The 20,148-nt window shown below is 42.0% G+C and overlaps 1 protein-coding gene across 1 annotated transcript in view; it reads left to right on the top strand.

Annotated features, from left to right (window-relative positions):
* Positions 1-357: 357 nt before the first annotated feature.
* Positions 358-20,148, top strand: part of LOC130120530 (5'-AMP-activated protein kinase subunit gamma-1-like) — a 39,536-nt gene continuing 19,745 nt past the window's right edge. The window contains exons 1-4 of the mRNA XM_056289103.1: positions 358-693; positions 13,483-13,531; positions 14,193-14,326; positions 14,775-14,856. Coding sequence (XP_056145078.1) covers positions 610-693; positions 13,483-13,531; positions 14,193-14,326; positions 14,775-14,856 — 349 coding nt within the window. The 5' untranslated portion in view covers positions 358-609. The remainder of the gene's footprint in view (positions 694-13,482; positions 13,532-14,192; positions 14,327-14,774; positions 14,857-20,148) is intronic.

Raw genomic sequence — 20,148 nt, 5'->3', positions numbered from 1 at the left:
AGACCCCGACTGGACGCCGCTTTCTCCTTCCTCCCCATTTTTTTCTTGTCCTGCTCTCCGTGTTTCCTTTGTGCAGTTGTGTTACTGGTTTAGTTCCTAGCTTGTATTTGCACTTGCTGAACACACACACACACACACACACACATATATATATATATATATATCTTCACTGTATGCCACCACCACCCACCTCTTTAGTTGGGGGCTGACCAGAAACCCGGAGACCACACCTGTAATAGATCTCCCTCTCCCTCTCACTCTTATTTCACCACTCTGCCCTCCTTTCTCCTCCCACAGTTTCTGTCTGTCTCTCTTTCTCTCTCTCCCCCCATTAATGCCATAGTCTTCAACCCTCTTTCCAGATTTAGCGAGCTGGCCTTCCTAGACACTGAGACCCAGTTGAACCTCCTCCTATTGCCCAAACCCCTCTTTCACCTCCTTTGTTCCCTGCACTACCTTTTCTCTCTCTCTCGCTCTCTCTCTCTCATTTGGACCCTTCTACACCCCCAGCCTGCACCCTTTCTCTCCTACCTTCTTCTGATGTGATATATAAACTGTGTGGATGGTGTTGTTGGATTGCAGCAGTAGTCGGTCGTAGTCCTGGCTTTGATGGCAGTCCCCCCGTCCGCCGATTTGGTCTCAAAGAGGCTGGCCCCCTTCACCTCCTGCCCAGACATGGAGCCTTATCCTGAGGTAAGACAGTCTTTGTTTGCATTGCTACAGTGAGAAAGTAGGTGACCAAGTAACATGTCTTCCCATGTGGTGTTTGTTTCTGTGATTGATAAGGTATAAGACTAAACTGACCCCTAGGACTGTAAAGCCTTAAGTGTCCAGAAAGGAACTAAAGGTCCAGTTCAGTTGAAGTCATGTATGTTGACTGATTTTTTTTTTTTTTTTTACATTGGTGGAAGGTTTTGTTGCCCTGGTTGTCAAGTGCACTTCCATAGATTTTGGTTAATGATGCTTTTTTACAATCAAGGAACCCTGTCATGCAAAACAAAACAAATACCAAATAAACATACATTTGTTAATAAATGTATATTCAGATTTGCCCTGAATCAATGAAGGCTTTAAGAATGTCAACATGCAGTAGATCACTGTGCCAGCCTGACAGACCTACCTCTGTTCATCTGTACATGAATGACGCCTAAGCAAAGTGTATGTGTGTGTGTGTGTGTGTGTGTGTATGTGTGTCTCCTGTGAGTTAAGATGGGGCATTGTGAGATGTGTGATTGGTGCTTCCCTATAGTCTACTGTATGTTAACATCAGACCACAGCAGCCTACAGGAAAACCCTCAGGTTACCACCTGAGGAAACTAATACCAGGTTCAGCATTCAACTGTCTGCAACAGGGTGGAGAGTAGCTGAAAAAGACAACAAAAAAAAACAACCTACATTCAAATGTTTACATTGACAGTCACACTCTCTCAACCTCAACCTATAAGGATTTATAGGCTTTAATCCGTTAGCATTTGCTACGGAGTCAATGTGTGTGCTCTAAGTGCTAACAATTAAAATTGACTTGACTTTATATTGGTCTCCATAATGAGCTTATATGAATTATACCAGTTATGATATGGTCTGTTCTATAGATTACATCTTCATAATAGTTTTATATAGATTACACTTATGTCTGTAGCATCTGTGAGATATATAGAGGCTATATAGAGGTTGCATAGGTCATATATATATATATATATATATATATATATATATATATATATATATATATATATATATATATAGCCATCCATTATCCAAATCGCTTATCCTATTCAGGGTTGCAGGGTGCTGGAGTCTATCCCAGCAGTCATTATATATATATATATATATATATATATATACACTACCGTTCAAAAGTTTGGGATCACATTGAAATGTCCATATTTTTGAAGGAAAAGCACTGTACTTTTCAATGAAGATAACTTTAAACTAGTCTTAACTTTAAAGAAATACACTCTATACATTGCTAATGTGGTAAATGACTATTCTAGCTGCAAATGTCTGGTTTTTGGTGCAATATCTACATAGGTGTATAGAGGCCCATTTCAAGCAACTATCACTCCAGTGTTCTAATGGTACAATGTGTTTGCTCATTGGCTCAGAAGGCTAATTGATGATTAGAAAACCCTTGTGCAATCATGTTCACACATCCGAAAACAGTTTAGCTCGTTACAGAAGCTACAAAACTGACCGTCCTTTGAGCAGATTGAGTTTCTGGAGCATCACATTTGTGGGGTCAATTAAACGCTCAAAATGGCCAGAAAAAGAGAACTTTCATCTGAAACTCGACAGTCTATTCTTGTTCTTAGAAATGAAGGCTATTCCATGCGAGAAATTGCTAAGAAATTGAAGATTTCCTACACCGGTGTGTACTACTCCCTTCAGAGGACAGCACAAACAGGCTCTAACCAGAGTAGAAAAAGAAGTGGGAGGCCGCGTTGCACAACTGAGCAAGAAGATAAGTACATTAGAGTCTCTAGTTTGAGAAACAGACGCCTCACAGGTCCCCAACTGGCATCTTCATTAAATAGTACCCGCAAAACACCAGTGTCAACATCTACAGTGAAGAGGCGGCTGCGGGATTCTGGGCTTCAGGGCAGAGTGGCAAAGAAAAAGCCATATCTGAGACTGACCAATAAAAGAAAAAGATTAAGATGGGCAAAAGAACACAGACATTGGACAGAGGAAGACTGGAAAAAAGTGTTGTGGACGGATGAATCCAAGTTTGAGGTGTTTGGATCACAAAGAAGAACGTTTGTGAGACGCAGAACAAATGAAAAGATGCTGGAAGAATGCCTGACGCCATCTGTTAAGCATGGTGGAGGTAATGTGATGGTCTGGGGTTGCTTTGGTGCTGGTAAGGTGGGAGATTTGTACAGGGTAAAAGGGATTCTGAATAAGGAAGGCTATCACTCCATTTTGCAACGCCATGCCATACCCAGTGGACAGCGCTTGATTGGAGCCAATTTCATCCTACAACAGGACAATGACCCTAAACACACCTCCAAATTGTGCAAGAACTATTTAGAGCAGAAGCAGGCAGCTGGTATTCTATCGGTAATGGAGTGGCCAGCGCAGTCACCAGATCTGAACCCCATTGAGCTGTTGTGGGAGCAGCTTGACCGTATGGTACGCAAGAAGTGCCCATCCAACCAATCCAACTTGTGGGAGCTGCTTCTGGAAGCGTGGGGTGCAATTTCTCCAGATTACCTCAACAAATTAACAGCTAGAATGCCAAAGGTCTGCAATGCTGTAATTGCTGCAAATGGAGGATTCTTTGACGAAAGCAAAGTTTGATGTAAAAAAAATCTTATTTCAAATACAAATCATTATTTCTAACCTTGTCAATGTCTTGACTCTATTTTCTATTCATTTCACAACATATGGTGGGGAATAAGTGTGACTTTTCATGGAAAACACAAAATTGTTTGGGTGATCCCAAACTTTTGAACGGTAGTGTATATATATATATATATATATATATATATATATATATATATATATATATATACTTTGTTAAAAGAAACAATGGTAGGGAAAGTGCTCAACAAATAAGGAGCAAAATAATCAAGTGAGTCAACTAAATTCTTTATGAGATAGTACAAGCCTGTTCATGCCATAAGCAATCATCATCTGTCAAATTGACAGCTGATGATTTATATATATATCAATATAGATGTAGGTTACAAAATTTTTTAATACATAGCAGACAGTATGTATTTTAAAAAAAAGTATGTACTGCTATGTATTAAAAATTTTTCCTACATCTACATTGATATTCCGCTCCTGATTAGTTGAGCACTCTTATCAACACCATTGACGATTTCTGGAGGAAAAAAAACGCTATTTCCGCTCCTTACCCTGTTGAGCACTTTTGAGACCACCATGGACCCAGTGAACTGCTATGTATAAAAAAAAAAAAAGAGTCCTACATCTATATTGATACTCCGCTCCTCATTAGTTGATATAGCATTTTTTTCCGGAAACTGTCAATGGTGTTTTTATAAGTGCTCAACTAATGAGGAGTGGAATATCAACACCGATACAGGAAAAAAGTTCTAATGCATATATATATATATATATAGCGGGTTTTTTTTTTTTCGGAAACCGTCAATGGTGTTGATAGAAGTGCTCAACTAATGAGGAGTGGAATATCAATATAGATGTAGGAAAAAAAACTTTTAATACATAGCAGTACAAGCTTGTTTTGTGTGTCGCTCGCTCATCAGCTGCTAATGTGATTCAACAAAGTATTATTTCTTTTTTTTCTTTTCTTTTTTTTTTTCCAATACATTTATTTCTAGTTTTTCCCCTTATCCCACCCGATTAACCCAATGGCATATGGCCGGAACTCTTGTCGAATAACTCCCCTGACTCACGTTTCCACAGGAAGGAGATAGTCGTTACACCAGCTTCCTTAAAACTCGTGTCGGCTGCTCTCTCTATTTCACACGCTGAAGCCTCACATTGATTGCATTACCTTCAGGCCGCGAAGGCGGCATAGGGAGAATGCTTTCAGTTGCTTGGCTGCAGGCGGCTGGGTGGGCCAGAGGGGTCGCTGGAGAACGACGAGTCCCCGAAAACTACACTGATCTACACCCACTATCCCTTGGGTAAGGGTGGCCTAATGAATGCCTTACCCCGTGGATACTCTGGCCGTGACCAGTTACGGCGAGTCTGGGATACGAACCTCCCAGCCGGTGGCAAGAACGGCGGTTTATTCCACTCAGCCACCAGAGCAGCCAAAGTATTATTTCTAAGGTTAGAACTGGTACATACAGGCCTTAGAAATGGTACATACAGGCCATGCATGAAGCTCAATAATATACTGCAATACATCCACAGAGAAAGCAATCATCCGCCCTCTATCTTGAACAATATCCCAGTGAGCATAAATAAGACTCTCATGTTTATCATCCAGCGAAGCCATCTTTAATGAAGCAGCCCCCCCCCCATACCAGGAAGCCTTACAAAAATGAGGATATCATTTCAGGCTGAAGTACAATCCACCACCAATTAGCGACAGCCAGCAACAAAAAAAGCACAGCAGAAAGCAGAACATCACCTGATATAATCCTCCCTACAGCGACACCGTGGCCTCTAATATTGGAAAACTATTTTTCAAGCTTTTGGATGAGTGCTTTACCCCAGACCATCTATTGAGGAAAATATTCAACAAAAACACAGTCAAAATGAGCTACAGCTGCATGCCAAATGTCCAGCAGGTTATTTCATCCCACAACACAAGCATCATGGCCAAGGCACAGACCCCCTCACCGCAACCAAACACCTCCAACTGCAAATGCCGTGTTAAGGCATCATGGCCTCTTGAAGGAAAATGCCAGACAGAGGGAGTCATCTACCAGGCATCGGTGACAAGAGAAGACAACTACAATATGGACACTTACGTGGGGTTAACAGAGGGCCCTTTTAAAATGAGGTTTAACACCCATATGAGTAGCTTCAGAAATGACCATGCAAAAAATGCAACGGCCCTAAGCCACCACATTTGGTCATTGGTAGACAAGAATATCGGTTACTCTATTTCATGGAAAATCCTTATAAAGAGCAATGCATATTCAATTAGCGGTAAAAGATGTGACCTGTGCTTGGCAGAAAAGTATTTTATTATTTGCAGACCTGATATATCCACCTCGAATAGTAGAAATGAATTGGCCACCAGCTGTAGACACCGAAAAAAATATCTCCTTTGTAATTACAAGTAAAATGTCTTTATTATTCTCTCTCTCCCCCATTAGATGATACACATTTGGCATTTATTAGATGTTGTATTTTTTTATATTTTAACTGCCTGCCCTTCCAACTGTGCCCCAACACCACCCCACTATATGATTTACATAAATTACCTTGTTATATTCTAAATGTATGCTATTTCAGCAGTGCCCTGGTCATTTAAATGCTTTTTCGAAACAAGCCCCAGCCCCTTACCCCATTGGTTGTAATGTTTTCTACCCCACCATTGGTTGCTGTGCATCGTAACTACCTACCCCATTGGTTGTAATAGTTCAAATGTTTTCTCCTCTGATTGGCTGCTGTCCACCGAAATAAGGGGCGTGACGCGGGGAAACGTATATTGTGTGTTTTTAGTGAGGGAAAGTTAGCAGGAATTTGACCAATCTGGGAAGTAAAGTGTTACCAATAAATTTCTTCACCAATGTGTTCCTTAAGGTGTATAGTAACATGTATTAAAATGTTGAAATTCAACTCCCGGGGGTAACCTCCGAAAAAATTGCTCAAAGTCAGGGTACCGATAACAGATTTTCGAAAATTGAAAAAAGCTTAAATTGGACTTAACTTACGTTTGAGGAGTCAAACTAGGAATTTGTCATGATTCTAAGTTGATTGCAAGCATTTATTTTTCACCAAGACCCTGGTAGAAAAATATTCACATCCACTTTCCCACTCATCATCCCCCCCCATGCCGTAGAGGGCACCCGACATGTTGAAGCCATTTACATCCTTTTTCTCTATTGATCACGGGCTGACTGAATATACTGCTTTCAACACCTGATACGTACGTATTCTCAACAATTTTTCTAACAAGCTGAAGTGTTTCTCTGCACAACACTGATGATTCTCATTTGTTACATAAAAGATATAACTTTGCTTGTTCTTGTTAGCTAGCTAACAGTAAGTAATATGATCGGCTTACGTAAATGTTAACTTCCACTAAAAGTTGTCATTACTAGCTTAACAATACTTGTTAGCTGGCTCATAGTTGTCATAAGTTGTCTGACTCTCATGTGTGTACTATACTCCAAAACCTACATCTGATTTATTTATTTAGTTAAATGCTAGCTGTCTGCTCCATTAACTACCTAGCTAGGTTAAAGTGGTGTAGCCTGTACTGCCTCAGATTTTTTTTTTTATTTATTGTTACGGTTAAGCAAATCTATTCTTTTACACCTCAGTACAATATTTCAGAAACTATATATAATTGTGTAGGCTATGGGTCTTCAGTAGGCTAATATGGAAGATGATGTGAACCCACCTCTGCTCAAGTGCTTCTTCTGTGAAGCCCTGGAAACGCCAGGTGAGAGGCTTTTTCAAGGAACTTCTGAAGGCTACGCTACTTTATTGAAACATGCAGAAGCCATGGAAAATGCTACAATTTTGGAACGTATGAAGAAGGATGAAAATGAAGGAAGACTTAGATACCACATAGTGTAAAGATTATTTGTACAACAAGTTTGTCAAGGTCACCAAGACGTCAGCTCAAGCATCAAAGGCAGAGGAAGAGACAGCAAAGCTGAAGCGAAGGCGCACTTGCTCTGAGTTCAGTGCATCAACTGCATGCACCTCTTCAAGTCCCCGGTCCGTTCAGCTTCTGTACAAGAATGTATGCATTCTTTGCAACCAACCCACTCATCTCTACGAACATAAACCAGCAGACGCTAGAAAGAAATATTGAGTGCCTGATAATGTGACTGCAGATAGACTAAAGGCAAGCTTGCTGAAGATAGCAATGACTTAGTAGCAGAAGAAACCTCGTATCATTTGCGCTGCAAACTTCTTTTTGAAAAGGGTAGGCCTTACTCCAAGACTGCAGATGAAGGACCAAGGAAGAGAGGACAAAATAAAATAGATGACGAGCGAGAGGTTGTTTTTATTGAATTATGCAAATGCCTAGACACAGAACTCGAGCATGGGGTGATGACACTTGACCAAGTCCACGAAAAGATGCAGCAGTTTGATCAGTCACCCGATAAGAGCCTCTCTTATTCAAAGAAATGGCTAAGGATGAAACTTCAAGAGAAATATCATGACACACTGTACTTCACATCACAATCGAAAAGGTCAGATGTACTCTGCCTCAAACATAACACAAGCAACATTCTGCGAGAGCATCATGCTAATCTTCAGCAAGGAGATGAGAAGACATAAATCATAAAGACAGCACTAAAGTTCATATGCAACGACATCGCCATGATTAATCTAGATCCAAAGTCATACCCCACTGCATACAGTATGGCTGATATCCAGAGTCAGCTGGCACTTGTTCCTGAGAGCCTCCAGATGTTCTTGAGACCAATAGTGAAGACCAATGAAAGAGTAGCTGTGGGGGCAGAACTTTATCAAGGCTCGTTGGCCTCGATCAGGAGTATTGCCATACCAAATGGGGCTTGCCATACAACTTGATCATAGATTTGGGTCAAAATGGATGATCGACAAGTTACACCGGCTAGGATACACTGAGTCTTACTCAGAGACACAAAACTACAAATACTGCTTCCTCAATGACAGGAATGGAGATGGCATCCCAGATACATCTGGCACACTTGATACCATTGTAGAAGAAACTGATGACCAGATCAATGACGAGGCTGCGATTGATGCCGCACTTGAGGATCCAACGGTTCCGACCGCCAGTGAAAGTGACAATCAGGTGGTCTCCGTGGAGGTTGCGGAAGCAAACAATGCAGTCACTCAGTTCGTTGGGGACAATATACATTTAAACATTGTCTCTGTCAGTGGAAACACCCCGTTTCATTCAGTGGTTTGAAGAGAACAACCCATTCGACCACGATCGAGACAAGAATATGCTTGTATCTTTCTCTACAGGATTCACAAGCACGGGGGATGACTCAGTCAATGCGGAGAGAGCAGCTGAAGTAGGTAGAGAGATGCAGATAAAGCTGGATGGACAGTCAGCAACATCAACCATGGAGGTGAAGTCAAATGTACAAGCCCTGTCATCACTCAGAAAGATTCCCAAGGTCAACGAGAAGAAGATTCATCTTGACTCACTCAAGTTGTTCAACCGACTGATAATTTTTGCTCAACGGGATATGACAGTTGAGACAAGCTTGGAGTATGAGCTAACTCCCGTCCCATTGTCCCTTTTTGAAATATCTTTAAAAAATCTTGAAATGCACTTTTTCAGGGTTTGTGCAGGGGACATTGATAAACATATGGACATCTTCATGGACATTCATGCTACTAAGGGTGCAGTGGTTCAGGCTGGAACTGCGATCTTCCAGTATATTTACAATGGACCAGGTACTACTCTGGGTGAAATTCGGTACACCATGTTCTCATGGAGGGCAGCGGCTGGGCTGATCAAACCAGAGACTTCACCTCCAACAGAGGGTGCGGCTGCACAGCATTCTCTCCGTGCCTACCTACAGACCCGGGACTGGATTCTTCTACAGAGCATGTCTCTGGACCCCAGTGACTATGGATGGACATTCGGTGTTCATGGTTATGAGCCAGTTCCAACACTAGACCCAATGGCTCCTGAGGAGCTCCTCCAGTTCGCAAGCTGTAATTGTAATGGAGATTGCAGCAGCAGGCGATGCAGCTGCAAGAAGAATGGTGTCAAGTGCATCTCAGCGTGTGGAGTTTGTAAAGGCATTACATGCAAGAATGGTATTCATGATGGTCTTGAAGAAGACTCAGACATTGACTTGTGAAGCATTTGACATGGATTTTCTCTGACTATTGCAACTATTGTAATAAATGCAAAAAAATATATATGCAAAAGTTGGCATGGCAGTTATTCCACTAAGGAGTAGATCTAGAGAAAATTAAATGCCAGCAATCAACTCAGAATCATGAAAAAAAAACAGTAAGTCTCTACAGCATTGCTCTGATTTGTTATGATAAAAAATGATTTATCTAAATCTTTTTCAAAAAATCACCCTCACCCGGACTCCCCCCCCCCACCACTTCCTCTCTATTTTACTACAATATTTTCAAAACAAAAAATGAAAATAAAAGAATAGATGAATTAAAGAACAAGGGTCTCTCACTGGGAGGGGGTGGATGGAAAGGGCCTTAAGAACGGGATAAAAAAATAAAAAGAATAAAAAATAAAAAATCTTTTAAAAATCATAAAAAATCACACGAGTGAGTTAGAGACTTACCCCAAGAGACTTTTTTGTTCAGAAAATGATGTACAAAAATGTTTTGGTAGCCTTTTTTCCTAAACTGGAAGTTGATTTTTTTTAATACTGGTGTCAATACCCCAATTTTGATCAGGTTTTTTCAGGGTTTCCCCCTGGAGTTGAATTTCAAAATTTTAATACATGTTATTACACACCTCTATGAACACATTCATGAAGAAATTTCTTGGTAATGCTTTACTTCCCAGATTTTCCTAACTTTCCCTAACTGTTTCTTTGTTGAATCACATTAGCAGCTGATGAGTGCGCGACGCACGAAACAAGCTTGTACTGCTATGTATAAAAAAAAATGTTCCTACATCTATATTGATATTCCACTCCTCATTTGTCGAGCACTTTTATCAACACCATTGACGGTTTCTAAAAAAAAACACTATATATATGTGTGTGTGTGTGTGTGTGTGTGTGTGTGTGTGTGTGTGTGTGTGTGTGTGTGTGTGTGTATAAAAGCATTATGTGGCTTGAACCTATATACCTGATTCTACAGTCATGTAGTTCTACAGAGTTGTGTAAGATGTGTTGCTGTGCAGTTTATTTTGCTCACAGGGATCATTAAAGACAATAATACACAGTTTCAATTTTTCTCTGCCCAATACATACTTTTCAAAAATGTTTGGGTCGGGGAGCGAGGTGGGAGAAATGGGGTGTGTGTTTAAAACCAAGGATGTGGCTATGCATCTCTGACAGTAATCTTTATTTAGTTTGTGCTCACTGACATCAGACTGCCTCAACGTCTCTGATATGCATCAGCATTAGGCGGTGGGGATGGCAGTGCAGCGTGGGAGCAAATGTCAACTGTAAACATGGCACAACTTCCTTTCTTTTTTTGGGGTAAATTTATCTTGGCTGGTGTTGAAAATATGTCCAGCGTTGATAGGTTTCATCAGATAAAAGGCATGGAGACAGTCCTAAAAGCTGTGGTTTAGGGTTTATTACCCTCTAAGGTTCGCTGTCCTTAACATGTGCACTGTATCTTGTATGGCTCATGTGGGGGTGTATGTAATAGCAATAGACTTACATGACTAATAGGAGAGTTTTTGGACTGTTCTTACCTTCTTTTTTTATTATTGGTGAAAAACCAGCAAATAATAATCAATACTGCGATTACAGGTCACCGTTTTTCATATTTTCTTTTCCCCACCCACCCACCCAACTCCTGCACCTCAACAAAAGCACACAATACAAAGAAAAAAAATATATATATAAAAAGGGAAGACACCGATAACACTGTTCTTACCTGACAAAGATCCTCAATAAGGAGAAATGTTTGTAGACGAAGGAGAAATGTTTTTTTTTGTTTCACTTCTACTTTATCATTTCCACTAACACTAGCATCAAGCAAGCATCAATCTGTCATAAAGATGTAAAATTTCAGGGTATTAAAAGGTCTCGGTCGCAGGGAATGTTCTGACCTAAAACCCTTTGTGACCTTACTGGCCACTATAACTGTACACCAAAGCCCCAGCAACCTTATCAAATTCCCCATCTAGCTCTGGAGGAACACGTTCTGCCGTGTGAAAACAAGATGTGCCTGGTTTTAAACTTGGACACCCTGCCAACAATGTAGACTGGTAAAGGTGTAAATTGACTCAGACTATCTAAGCCGGCTAACTGCTGAAATGCAAAACCATGAGGGAAGTTTCACACACCAGGGAGGAACTAGTCTCCAAATCCAACTGAACACATTTAAATCCTTCTTCTGTCTCTACAACACGTCACCTCTGTCTAACACCTGTGTCTCAGAACGCTCAGCTTTATAGTTTCTGTCTCAACTAAACTCCACTCTGTTTTGCTCCTTCACTAAATTTGCTCATGGTGAATATGCACATCTTTATACTCCTACTCTATCTCATTGCATTTTTAAAACTTTAACTACTTTTCACAGTTGTCTAGTGTATATAGTATGTTATCCTGATATATACCTCTTTCGTCTAGTGTTGATACGAATATTTACTGTGTGTTTACTGTTCCTGTGCAATGCTTGAATAACCTGCTGCTGTAACACAAGAATTTCCCTATTTGGGATCAATAAAGTACATCTATCTATCTATCTATCTATCTATCTATCTATCTATCTATCTATCTATCTATCTATCTATCTATCTATCTATCTATCTATCTATCTATCTATCTATCTATCTATCTATCTATCTATCCATCCATCCATCTGCTATTACAAGACTCTTAAAATTGTTATTGCAGAAACGAGCTTCAACAAGGTGTTTGTTAAAATCTTTGGTAGTGTTTTAATACACTCACTTATTTGCGTTGAGGGCAAAAGTGTGTGGTGACAGTTATCTGGGTGTTGGAGTAGATACGTAGAGCCAGTGTTGTAGTCGAGTCACTAAACCTCGAGTCCGAGTCGAGTCTCGAGTCCCCAGTGTTCATGTCCGAGTCCCCAAAGAAGAGTCCAAGTTGAGTCCGAGTCCAGCCCCCATTACCTGAGTCTGAGTCCGAGTCATCAAGGTTGAGTCTGAGTCGAGTTCCAAGATGGGCTCCAGTGCTCCACTCTGGCACCGTAAAAAAGCTGACATACAAATAAAAAAGGTCTACATTAAACAAAAATGACACAGCTGTCACCACTTCAAAGGGAGTTTCTTTGCTTTGTGACACAATAGCCAAACAAAAAACTTAACAAAGACAAAAAACAGTCTTTACCAATTAACAAGTCCGAGTCCTCATCTCCAACTTCCGAGCCCGAATGCAGTCAATGCGCGAGTCCAAGTCTGGGTCATCAGTGCTCAAGTCCAAGTCGAGTCACAAGTCCTGAAAATCAGGACTTGAGTCGGACTCGAGTCCGAGTCCTGGACTCGAGTACTGCAACACTGCATAGAGCATTACATATTCTAAAATGAAATAAATGACTACAGTACATCTGACAATCATCATACAGGGACAACAGGGCATCCAACTGTCTGACAAATAGCACTACAGCACATACTGTTGCTCATTGTGCTATTTGGTGATCTGTTTTTTAACAGGTTTGTTGACAATTCCTAGTTTTTTATTTAGCCAACTGTACTGCTCATGGTCAGTGACCTTGGCTCTGACCTTCAACCCCTAGTGTTTGACCCACCAGCACCTCCTCTTGCTCCTCTGTGTACAGGATCCAACTCAAAGACTGACAACAACAAAAAACCAAAAACAACATATCGAGCTCAAACACATTTTACACCTGGACTTCTGAATCTATATCTCGTAGTCTAACCTTGCAAGATGATCACCAAGCTGTCTGGCCAGTGTGGCTACATAGGACACATCCAGCAGAAGTTTTAATGTGCTGCAGTCCAAACTATGATTCTGGGCTGTTGTTTAGACTATCTTGACTAAACTTACCCTGTTTTTTGCACTCTAACATTCCTCTTGCTCACCCCTCCCTATCTGTTGTAAACATACTAGAATTACACTTTTGGTGTTTGCTGTGAGTGGCTGAACCTTGACCTCATGCAGTGAATAGACATTACCCAATTCCACCTCGGGATGAATAAAGTATTCTGATTCTGATTATAATGTAGAGTGTCAATGTGCTCGTGTTCCTCCTTTCTTCTCCCAGGTCCCACTCTTTGAAGAGGATGATGAAGGTCTCACATTCAAGAGCAGAGGTAACTAATGGACTTGGTAGCTTTCAGTTTATGTGTGTGTGTGTGTGTGTGTGTGTGTGTGTGTGTGTGTGTGGCTACATTTACTCATTTGACAAACACTTTAATCCAAAGCAATTTACAAGACATCTTAGCAGCTAGATGGGAAGAGTGTATTTCCCTGCCTGTGTGTGCATGCATCGCTGCATCTCTCCTGCTTTCACCCACCTGTTATTTTAGCAAACATCGTAAAACCTGAAGTGAAATCATTTGGCTTCCTAAATGTAAAAAACAAAAACAAAAAGCAGCTTCAGAACAAATTCCCCTTTAATTAATTAATTAATCCATTTCCATGGAGGAAAATTAATCTAAGGATCCTGTTTCTATTGAACCTGTCTAATAAGATAGCTCTTCGAACTTGTTGAAGTGTGCCTAGTTCCGTGTGTGTGAGTGTGTGTTTGTGTGTGCATGCATCTTATTGTAGTTGCGTGCCTGGAAACATTTCTGCATGCATACGTGTGCATGCATGTGGTCTGACTTGCTCATAGATGCATCATTCTGTGTGTATCTGTGTGCACGTACACTTCTCTATATAGATGGTTTTGTGTGCTTTTCTTTTGTCAAAGCAGACTGACAGACCTGTAGCAGGGTGTGTGTGTCTCTGTGTTTCCCTTCTTCCACTCAGGCCACTCAGGTATGGTGCCCCCTGTAGGACAGGACCCAGATATCTTTGTCTACATGAACTTCATGAAGAGCCACTGTTGCTATGACGCCATCCCAACCAGCTCCAAACTGGTTATCTTTGACACAACGCTACAGGTGCGGAATACACACAATCATACACACACATACAGAAACACACACACACACACACACACACATACTCACACACGTGTGTACATACTTGTGCGCAAGCACACACACACACACACACACACAGTTAAGCACAATCAGAACACTGGAACATGTCCAATGTAATAGCATGTGAGTAACTACACAACTCGCCAGGCCTTTAAAATGGCATGTAAATTTGATGCTCAAATATCGGATTTGAGATCCATCCATATTTCAGCTGAATGACAAAATACGTAGGGGTGTAAAAGGATTGCCTCAAAGCGATTAGCAAACAGGAAAGAATAGTTACGGATCTACCCCGGAGGATTCAAATCAACATCATCCCTTTAGTGGACTAATTGATGGATGACCAAATCTCAGCCTTACACGTCCATTAAAAGCTTTGTGCTGTTTTTTGTGTCTTACTGTCCAGGTGAAGAAGGCTTTCTTTGCTCTGGTGGCTAATGGAGTGAGGGCAGCCCCACTGTGGGACAACAAGCGGCAGTGTTTTGTAGGTGAGTTTACAGGTCATCTCTTTTATCTGTTTCTGTTATTCTCTGTTAATCTTCGCTCAGTCATGGCCACTTTACTGCTGCCTGTACTGAGCTCTAAGCTACATCACTGTCCGCTATCATAACAACAATGATTTCTCTATCAAACCACTTTGTGAAAAGACACTTTATATAAACCAGGACCCATAAACAGGCACAGGCCTGTTTATGGGTCCTGGTTTTAGTGGTTTGGGTTGTGAAGTTGAGGAGAGCCAGCCTGTAATCCCAGATGTGTTTTGCAGTAAAGGCTGAACCTGAGTGCTGAGAACTGGATTCCAGCCCAGTCTGTCTGCTAACCTTTAGAGAAGAGCAGGTCAGCTATGAGGCTGCTGGAGTCCCATTACAAACACTATCCTCTCTATAAACACAGTGTCCTGGTCACCACAGTCCTGATCAGTACATCTCGGATCAATGGCTTAGGTCAACGCAGCCCCAGTGCCCCACTTAGAGAGGTCCCTTTGCATTCATTTTGTGTGTGGGAACAAATCTAAACTATAAATAAGATTTATTGGAAAAAAAAGATCATAGGGAAAATTCACTTCTGCCAGGGTAATCCACTTTTGCAAAGGCTGTAACTTGGTTTTTGATGTACTCTGTTTCCCAGAAGGGATGTAAGAAAATACTGATCCGCTTGAGTATCACGATACTATCTTTGCCATTATTGTATCGATTTTCAAAAATGCTGCATTGATTATTAGGATTACACACGCAGAGACGTTGTTTACACCTCTGACCACCAGGTGACAGGTCAGAACCACAGTACCAGCAGGTGTTGACAGAACTGCGTCACTCTGATATTGAGGCGTTTACTTTATGATGTTTCGCTAAAATTTTGAAAAAATATTGCAATGTATTGCTGTGTTTGTAGTATCATAATATATTAAATCGTAACACATAACATCATTACTCTTGACCGTACACCTCTAAGCTCCCAGTGTGGCACAGAAAAGGAAAAGGGAATTTTCTCTTTGAGGATCCATAGACATTACCATCACTCACAGAAGACAGAAAACCACAATCTAGCTAACATGGAAGGAATCTCTGTCTGTCTGTCTGTCTGTCCTTCAATTCTCTTGACAACTGTTTATCCAATCGACTTCAACTGGCGGTTGATTTGCTGAGGACCCAAGGAAGTGCAGTGTGAAGTTGTTTGGATGAGCGGTTGTCGAGAAAATCGAAGGGCAGACATACAAACACACTGAGGACAGGAAGAGATGGAAATGGATGAGCCACTGTGGCGACCCCTACTGTGCTTTTTAACCGAATGCTTCCTTGAGCAGGTTTGATCGCTTGGCTGAAAAATGAACAAGAGAATTTCGTGCAACGTCACAGCAGTCATGTCTAATTACACCAATGCTGCTATCAGGTGTAGTAAACCCAACAGAAGACAGCTAAGTTATAGTGATGGGATTCTGGCTCTTTTTAGTGAGCCAATTCATTTGGCTCAGCTCAGCAATAAGAGCCAAATTATGTATGATAAATGATGTATGCTCCTTTCTGAGTCTGCGCTTGTTTTCAGCAGCACAGTGGAGCGCCCAGCACCCTCACGGACAGCCAGTCTCCATGCCTCCTTGTTTTTTGCTGCTTGTTAAGTCGATGCCAAACCTTTTGATGTGGGTCTTGATGTTATCTTTACATCGCTTTTTTTGTCCTCCTGGGGCACAGCATCCTGTCACGAGCTGAGAGTGAAGGATTTGTTTCGGGAGGCGAAAGTCAGACATGTGGAGGACATGATCAGTCCATCTCAGCTGTTGTTGCGCGATGGTGGGAGTTATAGTAGTCATGTTGGCCTCTGCGAGAACGCTGAAGTTGGTGCGCTTATCCTCCCAGCTGATCTTAAGGATCTTCCTGATGCATCGCTGTTGGTATGCCTCGAGTGCCTTCAGGTGCCTGCTATATGTGGTCCAGGTTTCTGACCCATACAAAAGGGTGCAGCACTACCACTTTTTACACCAGAAGTTTTGTTCTGGACTGAAGGTCATCGTTTTCAAAAACCCTTTTACTCAAGCCTTGAGAAGGCTCAGCTGGCACAACTGAGACAATGGTGTATTTCAATGTCAATGTTGGCTTTGGAAGAGAGAAAGCTGCCAAGATATGGGAACTGGTACACATTTTCAAGTCTGGTATTGTCTACAGAGATGGATGGGGGCAGAGCAGGCATATTTCTGTTGGTTGAGGGTTGGTAGAGGATATGGATCTTTTTTATGTTAATGGCCAGCCAAGCTGCTTGTATGCCTTTACAAAGATAGATAGATAGATAGATAGATAGATAGATAGATAGATAGATAGATAGATAGATAGATAGATAGATAGATAGATAGATAGATAGATAATTAAAATTAAAAGGTGTCCAGTATGCTCTGTAATTTCTCTTCTATGAGGTACACTAAGGCGTTGTCATCGGCGTACTGCAGCTCTATGATGGATGTGGTGGTGGTTTTACCTTTAGCACTGAATATGTTACTATTCAGAAGATTCCCATCAATCTTGTACATGTTTATGACTCCCTTAGGCAGATTGGGACCCATGAGGTGGAGGATGGAGGCAATAAAGACAGAGAACAGGATTGGGGCAATGACACAGGCTTGTTTAACTTCTGTGTGGACCTTGAAGGACTCTATCTCATCTCCATAACTGTTGAGTACTCTAGCTGACATATTATTATGTAGTAGCCATAGTACTCTGATATATTTGTCAGGGCATCCCATTTTTGACAACTAGACAGAGAGCCTGATGGTTTATAGAATCAAAACTTTGGTTAAGTCTATGAAGGCCATGTACAATGGTTGATCCTGTTCCTGGGCTTTTTCTTGGAGTTGGCGAGTGGTAAAAATCATGTCCAATGTACCTCTGTTAGGATGAAAACTGCTCTGGGATTCTGGCAGAATTTCGTCTGATATAGGAAGGAGTCTGTTGGCCAAGACCCTAGCCAGGGCTTTCTTTGTGGGGGAAAGGAAAGAAATGCTATAGTAGTTTCCATAGTCAGCTTTGTCCCCTTCTTAAAGATAGAGACAATGAATGTGTCCCTAAGTTACATGGGGATTTCCTCTTTTTCCCATATATTAAGTAGCAGGGCATGGTCTGAGGAGTGTAGGTCCACCTGCCCTCAGTACTTCTGCCGGTATTCCATCAGGACCAGCAGCCTTGTCGATTTTCATCTTCCTGATGGCATCCTGGACTTCTCTTAGTCTAGGTGTTGCTGCCATGTCTTCTTCTTTGGGTTGTTTAGGGAGTTGTTGGAGGGCATCCATCTCAGGACTAGAGTCCCAGTTTAAACGGTCCTGGTAGTGCTCTTTCTGCCTCTCTTTGATTGACTCATTATCTGTTAGTAGTGTGTGCCCATCTTTGTATTGAAGTGGGGATCAGACGGTGGTGGCTGGGACTGTATATGACTTTGGTAGCATCCAAGAACCCTCTGGTATCCCCAGAGTATGCAAGGTGCTTGATCTCAAGGGCCTTCTTCATCCACCACTGTTTTTTCAATTCCCTGACCCAGCTTTGGATGGCCGACTTTGCTCTTGCATGGGCAGCTCATTTATTTTGGCAGTTGATGTCATTCTGCCAGATGGTAACGGCTTGCCTCTTGATAATGATAACTTTAACCACTGGATTTCCAGGTTATTCTCATCAAACGAATTTTTGTGGTTCTCCATCTTATGTCCAAGAGTAGTTTTACAGGTGCCAGTGATTGCAGTCCTGAGCATATCCCAGTGGCTTTCAATATCATCTGGATATGCTTGGGTATTGATGTACTGCACATGGCCTGGAACTGTTGATGGGAGGAGGTATCAGTAAGTCTTTTGAGGTTGAGCTTTGGTCGGCTCTGCTTTTTTTGCACCTTTCTTTTCCAGTGAAGTTGGATGGACAGGGTGGAGCAGATAAGGCAGTGGTCAGTACAGCAGTCATCTGCACTGATCATCACTCTGGTGTTAAGTACCTTGTGTCGGTCACTTTGATGGATGATAATGTAGTCAATGAGGTGCCATGTGTTAGAACGAGGGTGACTCCAGTTGCTTTGAATTTGTTCTTCTGGCAGAAGAGTGTGTTGGTGATTATTAGGCTGTGTTCTGAGCATGTTGTTAACAGCAGGATGCCATTGGAGTTTGTGTTTCCAACTCCTTCCTTGCCAATTATACCTCTCCACAAGTTTGTCCCACTCTGGCATTGAAATCTCCAACCAGGATCAGCTTATCCTCCTTGGAGACTTTGGTGAGAACATTGTCCAGGTCAGCATAGAAGGTCTCCTTTACTTCATCTTTTGAGTCAAGTGTTGGAGCATATGCACTGATGACAGTGATACTTTGGTGGCTTACAAGCACCAGTCATATTGTCATCAGGCGTTTATTGGTGCCCAGAGGAAGCTCAGCAAGGTGGCAAATGAGGCTGTTTTGATGGCAAAGCCAACACTGTGGATTCTGGGCTCATCAGCTGGTTTTCTTTTCCAGGAAAAAGTATAACCACCCTTCTCCTCTTTCAGCTGCCCTTGTTCAGCCGATTGGCTTTCAGAGAGTGCAGCAATATCAATCCGGAATCTTCTCAGCTCTCGGGCAATGATGGCAGTATGCCATTCAGGTCGATTGTTGGATTGATTTCGTGAGGGTTGGTAAGTTCCAGTTTCTGTTTCTGACCGCATGGTTGGGATCCCTCTGGATGCGGTGATCCAGACAGGAGGTATGAGGCAGACTATGTTTAGGGAACCTTTTCTAGCCCCCTCCCCAACGGGGGTGAGGAGAGTGAATCCTAAATAGGGCTGCTCAGTTGTGGGTGCAGCAGCAGGGAAGTCACTCTGCCTCAGTCCCAAGGCTTAGCGACTGGCCTGTGTGCCAGGTTGTGGCTAGGGGCTGCCAGACTTCACTGTCCTTTCCCCCCGTCACCTCTTCCTGATTGCCACAGGACGTTGACCCAGGATGTTTATGGGCTGATCCTTGCAGGAGGACGCCTGCACATGACAGCTTTTTATGTGGAGAGGCTGATGCACCTGCAGCCATCACATGGACCTTGGCAGAGGGTGGCCAGAGTCCAATGGCATAGAGAACCAAGAAATTTTGGGAACATCTTCTGTTGCAGCCTTCATCCACCTTCACTAGCATTGTAACCTGAAGACACCTTCTGCCAGTTCCACCATTGAGGTCTTTATTGGATCATGCTTTTGTCTGGAACCTTGCCACCCACATTGTGGTCGGAGGAGAATTACACCCAAGTGGGCACTGCACTAGTAAGAAAAAAGAAGGAAAAGTAAATTAAAGGGAAAATCCT

Source organism: Lampris incognitus, chromosome 11 (genome assembly GCF_029633865.1).
Source record: "Lampris incognitus isolate fLamInc1 chromosome 11, fLamInc1.hap2, whole genome shotgun sequence".
In the NCBI taxonomy this organism is placed as follows: Eukaryota; Metazoa; Chordata; class Actinopteri; order Lampriformes; family Lampridae; genus Lampris; species Lampris incognitus.
This window is presented reverse-complemented; position numbering and strand designations above follow the sequence as displayed.